The 16,805-nt window shown below is 48.2% G+C and overlaps 2 protein-coding genes across 2 annotated transcripts; one reads left to right on the forward strand and one right to left on the reverse strand.

Moving 5' to 3' along the window:
* Positions 1 to 322: 322 nt before the first annotated feature.
* On the reverse strand, positions 323 to 7,188 carry CCDC142 (coiled-coil domain containing 142). The gene is made up of 9 exons (XM_006872444.1): positions 6,114 to 7,188; positions 5,749 to 5,835; positions 5,504 to 5,671; positions 5,251 to 5,381; positions 5,064 to 5,177; positions 1,380 to 1,494; positions 1,018 to 1,195; positions 718 to 917; positions 323 to 579 (listed from the first exon to the last, which is right to left on the reverse strand). Exons 1-9 carry the CDS (start codon positions 7,186 to 7,188, stop codon positions 323 to 325), a joined length of 2,325 nt encoding a protein of 774 aa, XP_006872506.1.
* A 3,591-nt stretch (positions 7,189 to 10,779) lies between these two features.
* On the forward strand, positions 10,780 to 14,491 carry TTC31 (tetratricopeptide repeat domain 31). The gene is given in 15 exon segments (XM_006878305.1): positions 10,780 to 10,800; positions 11,069 to 11,180; positions 11,471 to 11,521; positions 11,524 to 11,568; positions 11,571 to 11,656; positions 11,807 to 11,887; positions 13,093 to 13,152; positions 13,449 to 13,500; positions 13,570 to 13,617; positions 13,620 to 13,659; positions 13,741 to 13,885; positions 14,022 to 14,075; positions 14,077 to 14,136; positions 14,229 to 14,242; positions 14,320 to 14,491. Coding segments are annotated over 15 exon segments (1,041 nt in total).
* Positions 14,492 to 16,805: the final 2,314 nt, after the last annotated feature.

Here is a 16,805-nt window from a genome sequence, read left to right on the forward strand (position 1 = left end):
CTGTTGCTGCTCCGTTTCTGTGTTCCCTAGAATCCAACCCTCTGCTCCTCCTCCTAGTATTCGGCCGGGAGATGTTTTCACTGGTGAGAAACCAGGTCTAAGCCCCTCAAGGATGCTGACTTCCAGGTTCCAGGCTGTGTGTGGTCTTGCTCTGGAGTTGATCTTGGATTCGTAGCTTCTAAATCCAGATTCTGTACCTTGTGCCTCGCAGATACGGTTTCCTGAGCTCCCAGTTCCAGACCTCTTTAATGTGCACTTCCAGATGTCTGAGCTTCTTCAGCTAGAGAGGGGGAGCTCTGGTTTGTTCTAGGTCCCAGGCTTCTTACTGTTCAGGACCAGTCTCCAAACAGGAAAGAAAAGGCAAGTGCCAACGGGGACTCTGGTGCTGCCTCAGGGCAAGCCAGGCCTGCTGATTTCCCACCAGGTAAGCCTCGGGGTTGGGTCCTCCTCCCCACAGTGTGCTTAGCAACTGCGCTGCCTGGGCTGAGGCTGCTCCAGGCCGACGAGGGGGCTCCAAGCTCTCCAGGCTGTTGAGGCTGTTGCTGGGCAGTTGTGTGGTCTCGATTTCATTACAAGCACCTGGTAAGGCCAAAGTGGAAAGCAGGTAGTTTGTGAGGAGATGCTGAAGCCAGACCAATGGTGAGGATGGGTTGGGGAGGATAAGTAAGGTTGAGTATGGGGCAAAAAGCCTGGGGTTGCAGAAGGGGAGTGACTCACAGCACCAGGGCGGCCTCCTGTGGACTCGTGTTTTGGGCACGGGCTGCTGCAATAAACATAGTAGGGCCCCGTCCAGCTGCTGGAAGATGCTGAGCATGAGCAGTGTCTGGCGAAGGTCAGGGGACAGGCCCCACTGCTCCTCCTCCAGCAACTGTCGGACCACTCCAAAGTCCTGTCTGAGCTGCAGCGCTCCCTGCAGGCTGAAATCCAAGGTACAATGTTGCCACCTGACCCTCCCAACCTACTCCCCTCCAACCCGTTGTCCATTTCACACCCTGCCATTGTCTCCTTTTCTCCCACCTGAACCGGATCTTGTGAGTGAGGATGTGGTCCAGCCAGGCACCTAGGATGGCTGTCAGTGCGTGACTGAGGACAGGGGCCTGGACTTTGGGTGGGAATCCTTGCAATCCTTGCAACACAGGCTCCAGTACTGTGCGAACCACCAACCCAGCATATTCACTGGGAACACTAGGCAGTTCTGGAGTGAGAGAAAAGATAGGGCTTTGGAGATACACTGACTACCTAAGTGGGATGTTTAGGGGAAGAGTGGGATTTCTGGGGTGGGAGTAGGCTCACTGAAGGTGGGGGTAAGGCCAGGATTGGAGGGGATGAGATACTGTTACCCCCTTGGGTCCCTGGAAGGGTATGCTGGCATGAATTACCAGGGCAGAGACGAAGTCTCCAGTACCGACCCCGTGGCATGTAGAGCTCAAAGCCCTGTGTGGCTTGTTTATGACATTCTTGAGAAAAGAGACTTAGAGATTCTTCTGGCAGGAGCTGCAGGACAGGGAGAAAGTAAAAGGGGTTTATTTGTCAGGGGCTTGTCAAGTTAAGATGCCTTTATAAATCTTTTTTCATAATCTCAGTTTATGTTTAACCTGGGGTCCATTGTTGTTGTTAGGTACCATCAAGTTGGTACCTATGCACAGCCGAACGAAACACTGCCTGATCTTGGGCCAACCTCACGCTTAAGTCTATCGATGGTGCCACCTGGCCAGTCCATCTCGTTGGGGGTCTTCCTCTTTTTCTCTGACCCTCCACTCTACCAAACATGATACCCTTCTCCAGTGACTGGTCCCTTCTGACAATATGTCCAAAGTATGAGAGACGAAGTTTGGCCATCCTAGCCTCCAAGGAGCACTCTGGCTGCACTTTTTCTAACATGTATCTGTTTGTTCTTTTGGCAGCCTATGACACGTTCGATATTCTCCTCCAACACCATAACTCAAATGTGCCAATTCTTCTGCGGTCTTCCTTATTTACTGTCCAGCTTTCACATGCATATGAGGTTATTGAAAATACCATGGTTTGGGTCAGGCGCACCTTAGTCCTCAAGCTGACATCTTTGCTTTTCAACACTTTAAAAGGGTCTTGTACAGCAGATTTACCTAATGCAATAGGTCCTTTGATTTCTTGACGGCTGCTTCCATGAGTGTTGATAGTTGATCCAAGAAGAATCAAGTCCTTGACAACTTCAATCTTTTCTCTGTTGATAAGAATGTTGTTTATTGGTCCAGTGGTGAGGAGTTTTGTTTTCTTTACATTGAGATGTAATCCATACTGAAGGCTGTGCTCTTTGATCTTCATCAGTAAATCTTTTAAGTCCTCTTCACTTTCAGCAAGCAAGGTTGTATCATCTGCATATCGCAGGTTATTAATGAGTCTTTCTCCAATCCTGATGCCATATTTTTCTTCATATAACCCAGCCTCTTGGATTATTTGCTCAGCATACAGGTTGAATAAGTATGGTGAAAGAACACAACCTTGTCACACACCTTTCTTAATTTTAAACCATTCAGTGTTCCCATGTTCTGTTCGAACAACTGCTTCTTGGTCCACGTACAAGATTCCTCATGAGCACAATTAAGTGTTCCAGAATACTCATACTTTGCAATGTTGTCCATAGCTTGTCATGATCCACACAATCAAAAGCTTTTGCGTAGTCAATAAAGCACAGGTAAACATCTTTCTGATATTCTCTGCTTTCAGCCAAGATCCATCGGACATCAGCAATGATATCCCTCATTCCATGGCTGTTTGTGAATCTGGCTTGAACCTCTGGAAGTTCTCTGTCAATGTATGCTTGCAGCCGTTTCTGTATTACCTTGAGTTAACCTTTACTCGCATGGGCCCAGAATTGTGTCCATCATAACTGTGCGGCCCTGGGAATTTTCTCAGGTTTTCCAATAGGTTTGGACCCAGAAAAGACCATGAGCAATTTCCCTGCTTCCCTCAGCTTGGTTCAGAAGATGGAAGATCCTTGAGATTAATTTTATTCTATAAGAACATTAATAGGATGAAAAGACACACTCTTGCACCGAATATTCAAAAGCACAGACAAGGAGAGCGATCTGCATGATCAGGAAATGGACAGAGGCTGAGGGAAGAAAGGGAATTATAACAATCTTATGGGTATCAGATGCCCACTACAGCTATAGCAAACGTCTATCATCACCTTCACTGTTTCTCTCCTGCTCTAACAATGGCTTCCCATCACTCATGATACAGCCTAAATTCATTGAGCTGGTATTAAGCACACTCCACAGTTTGAGTCAACCTCCCCCCACCCCCACCCCTGCTACCCACACACAGAGGGAGCCTTTGCTCTATCAGGTCAGCTGTCCACTATTCCTTCAAGGTTCTGTTAACCGCCCATCCTAGTACCCCGCTGTTCTTCTGAATCTGCCCAGTCACTTGCTCTGGCCCTAGACCTGTGCAAAGCTTCTGTAACCACAGGTCCACCATGGTTTTCCCTCCCTACAGCTTCTACAACCATCACTCCCTACTCATGATGAACCTGCTCTGACACCTGTTGAGTTTCAGGAGCTAGCAGTAAATAAAGGTGGAAATCCCCAGCCAACAAATGCAAAGAGAGGAGCCAAGAGGAGTTAAACTGTGGGAGTCCACAGCATCAAAGCAGTGTGGCTGTGTGAGAATGCAGAGACAAAGGAGCAGAGGCAGGGACTGAACTCTAACGTCATGGCTCCTTTTAAGGAAAAGAAGAGAAAACTGGGTAGGAACAAAAAAATAAAACCAGAGAGACATCTTCCATAGTGGTGGTGGTGGATGTGTGCCGTGGAGTCGGTTCCGACTCATAGTGACCTGTACAGGGTTTCTGAGGCTGTAAATCTTTATGGGAGCAGAACGCCTCATCTTTTTCCCGTGGAACAGCTGGTAGTTTCAAACTGCTGACCGATTCAAAGAGATTATGTGCAAAATGGAAAAAATTTTAAAGCCACAGAATAATCTTATTCATAAATATAAAAGAAACAACCAAGAGTGGCCAAAAAAATTACCACTGTGGAACAGGAATTAGGAGGTAGATTGGAAGGCCATTAAAGTACTGGTTTTTCATTAGAAAAGTCTTGTAGAATATTCTACTTTTAATTATGTATATGTATTACTTTAATAAAAATACAAATTAAACTTTTAAACAGGTTCACAAATGAAACTAATAAGGGGAAAAATTCAATAATTTATCATGCTTTTTCTAGACAAAAAGATAGTAAGTAACTAATGAGGGCAAAGTTTCTCTTTAGAGGTGTAATCCAATTAATAACAGAAACAGGAATGACAGACTTGGAATAGCATCACTTTGTAACCCTTAATGAAATGATGGGCCTAGGCAATGATCATCTACAGCTGTTTACAGAATGAGAGCCTGACCTTATTGGAGATGCAGAGAAATATAAATGAAACAAAATTGTTCATAAGTTGATTATTGTTAAAACCTCGGTGATGAGAACACGAGGGTTCATTATACTCCCCTGTTTTTTTCATATACACCTCATGTGGTGCTGCAGGACAATGCACTGGACCACAGGTCGGTCTGAACCACAAGGTTGGAGGTTCAAACCTACCAGCTGCTCCTCAGAAACCCTATAAAGGCTCACTATGTGTCAGAACTGACTCGTTGGAACTTAATAACAAAAACAATGTTTTTTATAGGTCTGAAAATTTCCATAATAAAAAGGGTAGACAGAAAGAATAAAACATGAACAGAACAAAAAAGAAATTTAGCACAGATGCTAAGGAGATTCCAAGTCACAGAAATTCAAAACTCCCTCCAAATGGGGTATAGAAGAGGGTCTTAAACTGCCACTGTTAAGGTTAACAGAGGAAAGAGGAAGGTATCAGGAGACAAAAGCAGGAAAGCAATAAAGTGAATAGAGATAAATACTGTTAACTGTTGGTACATGGAGGGGATTGCAGCTTTGTAGTGAAGCAAAGTATATGATTTGGTGAATGTAAAACTAATGATCTGCTCTGTAAATCTTCACTTAATTCACAAATAAAACGTTGAAAAAGAGAAATAAAACTGCCACTGTCAAGGCCCCTGATCTCACCTGGAGCTGTGCAATCAACTTCTGGACCTCCAAGCCTAGCCACTGTTCCACCTCCAGGGCCAACTTTTCCTCTGAGACTACATTAGACAGAGCTTGTATCTCCTGCAACAGAGGCTTTGGGCAGAAACGGAGAGTAAGGTCTGAGCCCAGCCCCGGCTGCTCCCTTCCCAATTCCCCAGTCACTCACAGGCAAATCCTTCTGGATCAGGAGCAAGAAAGAACCTGGGGTCCAGGCTGCCAGGTGCTGCTGAGCTCTCCCCAAGAACCAGAGCAAGGTGGTCTGGATTGTACAGAGCCCCAGGGCAAGGGGTGCAGGACCTGAGGAGAGTGGAAGAGTATTTGAAGGGTCATGGACCGTCTGAGAGGAAGCAGACTTCATAATGGAGCAAAGGAGAAAGACTCAGCTATTCAGTCCCCTCAACCCCAGCCGATCATCTCACCTGGAGGCTGACAGAGGATCAGCCCTGACCTGGGTTCCTGAAGGGCATCCAAGAGTGGGGGAAAGAGCTGTTGCAGAAGTTCAGTCGTTCGAGAGCAGAAGCTACCATTCCAGGATGAGGGAAGGCTATTGTGATCCCCATGAGCAGATCCCAAGGCCTGGCAGAAGCCTGAGGATGAAGGGGCATGGTCTGATAGGAAATGGATAACCTGGGACTCATGTCACCCAGTGTCCCTTCCTTCTCACCTTGGTCCCAGCTCCAGAGAAGTGATTCATGAAGTAGTTTGTGGCACAAAGAAGCCAGCTCCTTCTCACACTCCTGAGGTAGTGATGCTAGTAGGAGAAATTACGCTGAAGCCTGAAAATAAGGCCTCTTTTTTCCACAGCCACTGCCCACTCATTAATGGGGATCAGGGAAAATAGGCTACCATCAAAACTCCTGACTGGGATGGAAAGCAAGACTGTGCCTTGAAAACCCAAAAGCTATATAATGTCAAGGACATTCAACCTAAAGGGCTTGCTTTTGTAATCAGGATGGCAGATAAGTCAGTTGATGAGGGGTAAGGAAGAGACCCCAGCCTTCCCAAGTGCCCACCAGGTCGATCACTCACCCTGACCTAGCGCCTGGCTCAGCTGTTGTGCCGCTGCCCTGGGGTCCTTCCAAGGTCCCAGCTTCAGGTCCAGACTCTGAGCACAGGCTGCCCACAGTAGGGTCCAATACTGGCTCCACAGGGCCCCAGCCCCTCCAAGCTCCAGTCCACTGCTGGATGAAGCCTCCACATCCCCCGCCAGCCCCAGCAGCCCTGGCAGCAGCTCCCTCTCCTCTTGGCACTGCTTGCGAAGCTGGTCCCGCAAGCCTGATCCCCTGAGCGCCACATCCAACCGCCCTGCCACCAGGCAACCCCGTTCCCCCGCCAGGAGGCGGAGCACTCGGGCTTTGGTAAAGGGGCGCGCTGCCCCCGGGATGTGGCTCAGTGTTTTTCCCTGTAGCTGGTGGTAAGTGGGGAGCAGCAGCAGCAGCTCGGAAACTAGGGACGTCAGACTAGGGCTGGAGGGAGCCCGGCCCAGAATGAGAAGCTGCATCTCTATGGCAGCATCCAGGCGCTGAGTGGCTAGTCCAATAAGGCGCGTCACAAGCAGCGGCTCAAGGGCCTCAAGAAGCCGGGTTCGCAGGACTGCCCCTCGGGAAGGGTGCGGCAGCAGATCTTGGCACAGTTGAAGCAAGGGGCTGGGGCCGGGCAGTGATGTGCCTGGACTCAGAGTTCTCAGGAGGCGCACGGCCGCCTGCAGGTGACGGGCACAGTCGCGGGCCCGAAGAAGCTGCTCCCGCTCGCAGTGCAGCCTCAGCAACACAGCCCGCAGACGCTGCAGCGTTGGAGGGATCGGGCCGCGGGCTGCCGGCTCCCGCCTCCAGTCTGCAGCCCCAGCCTCGTGGTCCTCGCTCGCGTCCACCGGCGCCAAACCAGTCCACAACGGCTGCCTTCCTGGAGCTCCGCTGGGCCGCGGGTCCAGGCAGGGGATGCTCCTGGAAACTGGCAGCCCCCGCCAGGCGCGAACCTCCTCTAGGACAGCGCCCGCTCGCCTTCCCTCCCACGGCTCCTCCTCACCGCCTCGGGGTTGCACCAACAGCGGCGGCACAATGGCGAGCGGAGGTAGAAGACCACTAGAGCGCGACTCCTGGGCCATCGGATTGCGGGTCCGGAACGAACCTAACGATTCCCACTTCTCCGCCCGGCCCAACGCCCGCCGTAACCCGGACTCCGCCCCATCCCAAGAGCCATCATCTCTTGCCGGGGAACCTCCGGAACTTCATGAACTCTCCCGCTCTCCGTAATCAGAGGCTTCAGCCCTGAACAAAGATGGCTACCTAGCCCACACTTCAACCAATATCAAATACCAGAATAGCTTTCACTTTCATGTCACTGTCAATAGGAGACGGAGTTGCGGGGGTGGGGAGGAGGCAGATCAAGCTAGGTGAGCAGGCATCACAAGATGAGAGGGGATCCAGGAGAGCAAAGGTGGGTCTATTGGATTCTACCTGTGGTTTCAAGAGATTATAAGCTTCGTGCAGAGGGTCACCCTCATTCTTTTCTTTAGACGCCCTCTGCTTCCCGGCTGCCTGCTGAGGGGTGGGGGGGGTCACTGCTGCCCCCAAACTCTGCTAGGAATTCGGTCCTGGGAACGTCGCGAAGAGGTGAGAGGGACGCCCAGTTTCACTGGGCCTTATTTATATCCGCCACGCCTCCTTTTATCTAGTTTCCAGAGGTCCGCAGTGCTCTGGAGGTTCCAGATCAGGCCCTTTGCTGGAGGCGCTCTGCAACGGGATGAGGGGCGGGGAAAGGCTGCGACATAGGAAGATAATTGTTTGAAGTGGGCTGGATAGGAGTTGAAGATAGGAGTTTCTTAGGGGAAATCAATGGACATAGGAATCAGTGAGTAAACCCTGAAACTAGGAAAAGTCACTAACTAACGTGCGATCAAAGTTTTGGTTGGAGCTGTAAAGAAGGTGTCAAGTGGCTTGGATGCCCTTGTCTAGTAATGGATGTCAAGTAGACAGGATCAGATTTAAGGGGACTGAGAAGATATGCTTCCAACTACTTCCTGAGCATCTCTTTTAAAACTTTAACCTCAACAAATCTGGAAGTTAATTCATTTTTTCAGATTCTTTGCTTTTCCTCTAATCTCTATTTTGGTCAGTAACACAAATTTCCATTCATTTGCTTAATCCAGAAATCTGAGACTCACCCTAAAAGTCTTGCTTTCCTTTACCACATGCATTTATTTAGTTGTTGTTATGTGCCATAGAGTTGGGTCCAACCCAAAGCCACCCTGTATAGGGTTTCAGAGGAGCAGCTAGTGAGCTTGAACTGCCAACCTTGCAGTTCAAACGGCTTTGCAGTCTGGCGCATTAACACAGCGCCACACCAGTAAGTGAGTTTTAGTAAGTCACTGAAATCTACTTCTGAAATATCTCAAATTCATTCCTGTTTCCTCTGCCACTGTTTTAGTTCGTTGACTCATTCTCTTTGACCGGAGCTGTTGTAATGGCCTAATAACTAACCATTCTACCCTAAGTCTCATTTCCTTCCCCAGTTCCATTTCACTTGAGGTTTTCACTCCCCAAATCAGGTCAACTCCCACCGTTGACAGGATACAGTCCAAACTCACTGGATCTCAGATTTTTGAGAACACCATCCTTGGCTACATCTCTATTAGAATAACCTCACTAATCTTTGCCTGTGTTCATTCCTTCAGCATAAATATCTGAGCATCTATGTATCAAACACTCTTCTAAGTATTGGAAAGAAAGCAGCAAGTCAAACAGACAAAAATTCTTGCGTTCAGTGAATTCAAAGTATTAGTAAAGCAGCTAGCCAACAAACAACAAAGTATGTCAAATAAGGGGGTAGGAAAAGGCAAAGTAGGAGGATAAGGAGTGCTGGGTAGAGTTGAGAGGTTGCTCTTTTTTAAAGGAATGGTCAGAGAAGTGTTTCCTGAGAAGTAAAGATCTAAAGGAGATGAAGAAGTGAGCCATTTACTGGGGAAAGAGCATTCCGAGCAGAGAAAATAACAACAGCAAACTGCAAAAGCTCTGAGATGGGTATGCACTTGGTGTGTTTTAGTAATTGCAAAGGAGACTCCTATGGCTAGGTTAGGGTGATGAGAGGTTAGGGGATGATTTGGGAAGGTATTAGAGGCCTTTGTATGTATGCCATAGAATGACTTAAGAGAGTAGCATAAACTACTACATTTGGGGGGGAAATCTGAAACAAATTCACCAGGAAATTGAATGTGAGAACAAAATTTGACACAAGTGCCTCAAAGAGTAAATGAAGATGCTGTTATTACAGGACTGTCTCCTGAGGGTGCCCCTGAATCCAAAACTAATTAGAAATTTGAGTGTATCTTTGTGATCTGAAGTGTTGCCTGTCGATTATTGTTGTTGTTGTTGTTGTTGTGTGCCGGATTCGGTTCCGACTCATAGCGACCCTGTACAGGGTTTCCAAGGCTGCAAATCTTTACAGGAACAGAACGCCTCATCTTTCTCCCACGGAACAGCGGGTAGTTTCGAACTGCTGACCTTGCGGCTCACAGCCCGATTGGTAACCACTACACTACCAGAGCCTGGAATTTCATGTGTCTTCTATGTTTCTCAGTCAGCCAACCACTTAGGGAGTGGCTGCTGTTTCTACACCTAATTATACTAAATAGGACATGATGATTCCTTCCCTCCAGTGCTAACTGATAGAGTCTTAGTGTGGCACTCTAGGGTAAGCACTCGATCACAAGGTCCATTTGAACTGCAAGGTCAGTGGTTCAAACTCACCAGCTACTCCTCAGAAACGCTGTGGAGGGTGGCTATGAGTTGGAACCAACTTGATGGCACTTAACAACAACACTAACTAAGGAAATGACTCTCATCTGAATCATGGGATGTATGGGCCAGGTCCTGAAGAACTCTTCTTCCTTTTATGGATAAGGAAGTTGAGGTCCAGAGTTAGATGACTTGTCCCAAAATAATGCAGACAGGCAGTAGCAGAGTCAAAACTAGGATATAAGTGGCTCAACCCCAGGATAGAGCACATTTCAGCTCTGTGTTACCTCACCAATTAGGGAAGTAATTAAAAACGATGAATAATAACCTTCTAAATTGTACAATCCAGACTATGTAAGTGCAGATTGGTTCAGAGAGGTCAGAAGTAATGGGAGATCAAAAGGTCTTGTGAGGCTTTGGTGTGGCGCTGTAGGATTAGCACTGTACTTACTTACTGAAAGGTCAGTAGTTCAAACCCACCAGCTGCTCCTTGGAAACCCTATCCAGGGTTGTTATGAATTGGAACCTACTCAACAGCCCCTAACAACAACAACAGGGAGGCTTCGAGGGGAGAAGGAATTTGAACCAGTTTTTGAATAATTTGGTACAATCACAGTCAGGAGAGATTTGGGACTAGCGGGGTAAGGTCCTGAGGCTGAAAGGAGCCTGGCCTTAGAGGGAGGAAGGCAGCTAAGCAGAAATGGATTCTAAAAAGGCCAGAAGAGCCAACCCAGTAGCTTTTTGAAAGGCTTCAAATTTAAGGATGAGGAGCTACATTAAATCCTTCCTGTTGTCCTGGCAGTTGGGGACTATTGGCAATTTTTGAGCAGGGGAGTGATTGCTGTGAGCTCAGTTTTGTGAGCTGCATGGAGAGAGAAGCACAGGGAGAGACCAGCCAGGAGCTGCTGTACTCCTTTAGGCATGAGGCAGCCCCAGGGTGGGTTATATGGGGCTTTAAGGATATGGTGGATGAAGCTGGAAGAGTAGGTAGAAGGACTCCATCCCAGGGTCCTCTGTGTTAGTGACCTAGCTGCAGGTCAAGGGGGAGATCCCGGGTGGTGGAGAAGGCTGGGCTACATGCCACACTCAATCCTTAGGAAGACAGGAAAACCATGAGAGCCGGGTATAGAAGATTTTGAGGAGTTGAAGTAGGAGAGGTTCAGGCAAGGTGAGGTTCTCTGGGCTCGGTGGCTGGTTAGTGGCTACCATGGTGGAGAGGTCAATTCAGCCAAGCCCCTTGCTCTCTCCCAGAGCTCCCCCAAACACCATCCGCTCCTCCCCACTACCCAGGACATAATGGGTTTTCTTCAAAAGATTATCCAGAGTGATCCCCATGGCCTGCCACGGCTCCATGTGGATGGGAGTGTTGTTGTTGTTGTTAAGTGCCTTTGAGTCGGTTCCGACCCATAGCGACCCTGTACAGGGTTTCCGAGGGTGTAAATCCTTACGGGAGTAGAAAGCCTCATCTTTCTCCCGCAGAGCGGCTGGTAGTTTCGAACCGCTGACCTTAAGGTTCGCAGCCTGATTCGTAACCACTACGCTATGGTTTATCTGTGACACCAGGGTGGGTTATGGAGGGACTGGAACCCTGGGGAGCACTGGCCTCAGGGGCTCCCCTCTCTGATGGCCCTCTTTCTTTCTTCCTCCTGACAGATTACCTCCTGAACCATTTCTGTGATGAGAGGGAAATGACTGGACAGAGTGACTGGGCCAAGGGGCTAAGGGACTGCGTACCTTCTGTGATCTCTGAAAGTCTTGTCCTCTCCCCAAGAGTCAGGGCCCTGTCCTCAAACCCTGCTTCAGGTGACCAAGCTCCAGAGGCTGGTAGCAACTGAAGAGGTGAGGCTTGGGTTTCACCTGCATCCAGATTCCCATCCTTATATTATCCCTAATCTTTCAGGCCCTTTCCATACTGCTTGCCTCCCTTTTGCTTTCTCTTTCATTTTCCTGGACTCTCTCTTTTCCTGTCATCTGCCCTTCCTCCTTCAGGAAGCTAACTGCCTGGCTGAGGAGCTGATGGCTGAGGAGAAGCATGGGAAGTGGAAAGCAGAGAAGAAGCCAAGGGAGAAGGTGGATGGGAGATGGGAGAAATGGGCGAGCAGAGGGCTTTGCAGATGGAAGGAGGCTACTTTGTGAGCACAGAAGAGAGAGCTCAAAGGGTCCTCTTGCCAGGGGGCCTATGGACTCAGGAACTAGAGGGTCTTTCCAGAGGTCATGTGAAGTGGTTCGTGCATGGACTTCGGAGTCCACTCTACTACCTCGCCTTGAACCTGTCTCCCTCCTTACAGTGAGACCTCTGGCTGGTGACTCTCCTGTGTGTTTTTTCTACCTGTAAAACTAGAGTTTTCATAGTAATGCCTACCTCAGAGTGGGAGCACAGAGGCAAACCACAAGGTCAGAGGTGCAAGCCCACTAGCCACTCCACAGGAGGAAGATGAAGCTTTCTGCTCCCACAAAGATTGACAAGCCTTAGAATCCTTATACAGGGTGGCTATGAGTTGGAACTAACTCAGCATCACTTTAACGACAACAACAACCACCTCATAGAACTGCAGGGATTAAGTGCCATTGAGTCAGTTCTGATTCAAAGCCACCCTGTATAGGGTTTCCTAGGAGTGCTGTATGTTTGAACTGCTGACCTTGCAGTTCACACTGACCTTTTGGTCCAGCGGTTATCCTGTAGGACTCCCAGTGAGATATAGTACATGTAAAACACCTATCCCAGTCCATTACTTATAGTTAGTGCTGAAACTATGTTGTCGTCATTGTCACTGTCATCACAGCCTCTAAAGAAATGACTGCAGCAGAAGTGCTTGGAGCAGGACAGAGAAGTAGCAAGTGTGTTTACAGGCAGGTGATCAGTGCACTGAGGACCAGGAAAGTGTGCCTGAACAGGCAGCAGCTTAAGATGAGCCCAACTCATCTTTTCACCTTCCTTTTAGGCCAAGCTACCCCCAGTAGGGATGAGAGTCCTCCATCTAGCCCCCAGAAGCCCAGCTCAGGGGTAATTTAGTGAGGAAGAGGTGAGAGCCCCCTTGCTTCCCTTTCTGTCCTCTGTTCGCCCTCTTGTACTCTAGGACACACTTCATCCTATCCCCTTCCCAACTTTTTTTTCTGCCCACAGGACTCACTGCATCTTCCTGGCAGTTTTGTGTCTCTGGCTTTGTGCAAGGTTGGAGATTGCCACCGCCCCCCCCCCCACCCGCCCCAGTATTCGAAGAGACAAAAAACTGAGCCAGGGCTCCAAAGGCAGGATCCAAGAGCCTTAAGAGAAGATGGGCCAAGAGGAGAGCGCTCCGAGATAAAAGAGTCCCAAGCAGAGTTCTGCAGCTGAAGTGAGGTGGGTGGGAGTTCCTCAGGTGGAACCAGTGACAGCTCTGGGAAGTCACATGACTTAAGGGCCAAGGAACAGTCAGTAAGAGTTCTCTGGTCTAGGATCAAGTGAGCTACAGACAGAGCCCATCACTGTCACCCTGACCCTGAAGAAGATAGAGCTGATACCATCTTGTAGGAGTGTTGTGTAAATTACAAAGCTTAGTGATGCTCACTGCATTGTTAACCAGTTAAATTGAGGAGAAAGATTTGTGAAGCAGAAGCCTTGAACCTGCTTGATTTTGTCCCCCATCCCTAGGCATCTCCAGGACTGCTGGCAGCTGCCTTACAGCAGAGCCAAGAGCTGGCAAGTGAGACTCTTTCTCCCTCACCCTATCCTCAGGTAGCCTCTTCTGAACCTTACCACCTTTCCTCCTCAGAGTTGAGTGCCAACTTTACCCAAAATGGTTTCTACTATGAAGCATGGGCCACTTTACCTAGGCCTTGCAGCTCAACCCCCAGGATCACTAGTAGGTGGGGACCTGGCTATTGTGCTAGAAGATAATGGCAAGGCATGTTCAGGATCATGACCCTTGGCTACTTTCTGTCAGGTTATTTGGAAACTGTTCCTTCTGCCATGAGGAGCTGGGTCAGCTGGTGTAGGCCCTGACGGATACCCAGGTGGCCCTTACCCTCAGTCCCAACTGGACCCAGGGCCTCCTCCTGTGTCTGGGCAAGGCCCTGATGGGACTGCAGGTTAATTGATCTGGGGTTGGAAGTACAGGGACTTGGATGGAATGGGGTGGGGATTGGGTCTTTATGGACATTTTCTGGTTAAGCTCCTAGTGTCACAATAGAAGCTGGGACCAGTTATATATACTTTCCCCGCGAGAGAGACCACAACACTTTTGAGAAAGCCGCTGCTATATTCCAGGAGACTCTTGAGTGTTGGGTCCCAGCCAGATGCAACTTGGGAGCTCCACTCTTGCCTTCACCAACTCACCCTGGTAAGAAAGCCAGGTGGATTCTCATGCTGAGGCAGCAGCAGGCTGGGATGACACTGATAAGCAGTGCCACCTTCTGCTACATGTGAGTGAAGGAGGGCAAGAGGGGGTGAGGGGAGGGGCATAGACTGTGCTGCTTGAAAAGATTATCATGTACCCTTCCCTCTCTCTGCAGGATCAGCGAAGAGGAATCTGTGCACTACCTCTGTCAACTGGATTCCGTCTGCCATTTCTCCATGCTGAACCAAGAACCTCAGGCCTACTGTCCCTCAGTCCCCCTAGAATCACTGCTCCCAGGGCCGGTGGCCTTCTGCCTCCATCACATTATCCCCCATGTCACCTGAGCCACCTCATTTAGTCCCTCTCCCAGGCTCAGAATAGAGGACCCCATCCTTTCCATGTCCATGACCAAAGGGTTGTGGCATCCTAGGGCTTGGCTGCCAGCATCTACCTCTGGCCAGGTGAGGGAGGACCTGTTCATTCTTTAGGGTAAGGCCATGCATGTGTTCCTCTTACAGTGATGGGGACACAGTGTGGTGATAACTTACTGGGTGTATTGAGACCTTGTACTCTAAAACTATACTTAAGGTCACCCTTTCCAGTCATTCCTCTTGCAATATAGAATCTCCTGATGAGAGAAAGGAGCTTGGCATCCACTCTGGTTCTCAAGCATCCTTTCTTTGTACTCAAAAATATTGCTTCTTCCAGGGGGAAGAGGTGAAAATAAAACTGAATACAGAAGAAGGGGACTGTACAAGTTATTTTTTAGACTGTCTCAGACCCAGCAAGGAGGCATTTGGGGCTTGCTCGACTTCTTGGTCTGGAGGGATTCATTCACCAGCCAGAGCTTTGTGGTCAGAAATGAAGTCACAGTGGTGAATAAGGCCCAGCTCGCACCCTTCTGCTTAATGGATGTTCAGCCTCTTCCTAACTTCAGTTCTTGCTCGGTTTGCCCAGCCCCAGTCCCTCATGCCCTGTTTCCTCTTCTCATTGCTGGGAAAACTCTGACCTCTCCTTTTCTAGTGGTCAGGTGCTCACCTCCTCCCACTGCTAAAGGATTCCCCAAGGGGACAGGCAGAGCCCATACATCATATTCTGGCTGCTGGCTCTCCTTCAAAAAGGGGTCTCAGCAGGCACTCAGGCTATTTATGACTGCATCTGCCACTCTTTCCCTCTACTGGGAGAAATGCATTGGACATTGTAACTGTTGTATAATTGCTCACTCTTCCAATATGAATTTACTTCTAGGTTTTCCATCAAAGACATATATTGTTGTTAAGTGTCATCAAGTCAGTTCTGTATTGGGTTTTTGAGGAGCAGCTGTTGAGTTTGAACCGCTGACCTTGCAGACAACAGTCCAGTGCTTATCTTATAGTGCCACATCAGGACTCTACACCAGGATTGGAAGGCTATAATTTTCCATGTCCTGTGTAAGAATCCTGTGCCCCTTTGGGAGAACCTGGCAGCTGCTTATGGCTGGTTTATGACTAGCCCTGCCTAGGACTCTCCACTAGGTTTAAGTGTGGCTTTATAGGAACTTTTAAGCCCTTCAAGAGTGTCTACCTCAAAGCTATTGGGAGGACTGAAAAAGAATGTGATGAAGAACTTACAAGTGCTGTTGTTTGGTGCTGTCGAATTGGTTCTGACTCACAGCAAACCTATCCACAAAAGAGCAAAACACTACTTGGTCTTGCACTAAGAATTGTTATGTTTGAGCCCATTGTTGCTGCCACTGTGTCAGTCCTTCTCATTGAGGGGTTTCCTCTTTTTGACTGACATTCCATTTTACCAAGTATGATATTCTTTTACAGGACTGGTCCTTCCTAACATGTTCAAAGTGCAAGAGTTGAAGACTCAGAGTCCTAGCTTCGAAGGAGTATTTTGGCTGTACCTCTTTCCTCCTTGTTTGTTCTTCTGGCAGGCCCTGGTTCTTTCAATATTCTTAAACACCATGAATCAAATGCACCGATTCTTCTGCAATCTTACTTATTCATTGTCTAGCTTTCACAAGCATGTGAAGCGATTGAAAATACCATGGCCTGAGTTAGGCGCACCTTAGTCCCCAGTCTGTCATCTCTGCTCTTTACCATTTTAAAGGTGTCTTTTGCAGATTTGCCTAAAGCAAGGTATCTTTTGATTTCTTTATTGTTGCTTCCGTGAGCGTTGATTATGGACCCAAGCAATATATTCTCCATTAATGATGATATTATTTATTGGTCTAGTTGTGAGGATTTTTGTGTTCTTCACATTGAGGTGTGATCTATACTGCAGGCTGTGGTCTTTGAGCTTCATCAGCAAGTGCTTCAGGCCCGGTGCTTCCAGTAAGCAAGGTTAAGTCATCTGCATATTGCAGGTTGTTAATGAGTCTTCCTTCAATCCTGTTGCTATGTTCTTCATATGATCCAGCTTCTTGAATTATTTGCTCAGCATACAGATTGAATAAGTATGGAGAAAGGATACAACCCTACTGCATACTTTTTCTGATTTTAAACCATTTCTTATCCCCCTTGTCCTGTTGGAACAACTGCCTCTTGGTCTATGTATTTCTCATGAGCAGTTAAGTGTTCTGAAATTCCCATTCTTCATAATGTTATCCATTGTTGTGATCAACACAGTCAAACACCTTTGTAGTCTTTGCATAATACAGTACAAGTGAACTGATGAATCTGGAC

This window comes from Chrysochloris asiatica, unplaced genomic scaffold, assembly GCF_000296735.1.
Source record: "Chrysochloris asiatica unplaced genomic scaffold, ChrAsi1.0 scaffold00197, whole genome shotgun sequence".
NCBI lineage: Eukaryota > Metazoa > Chordata > Mammalia > Afrosoricida > Chrysochloridae > Chrysochloris > Chrysochloris asiatica.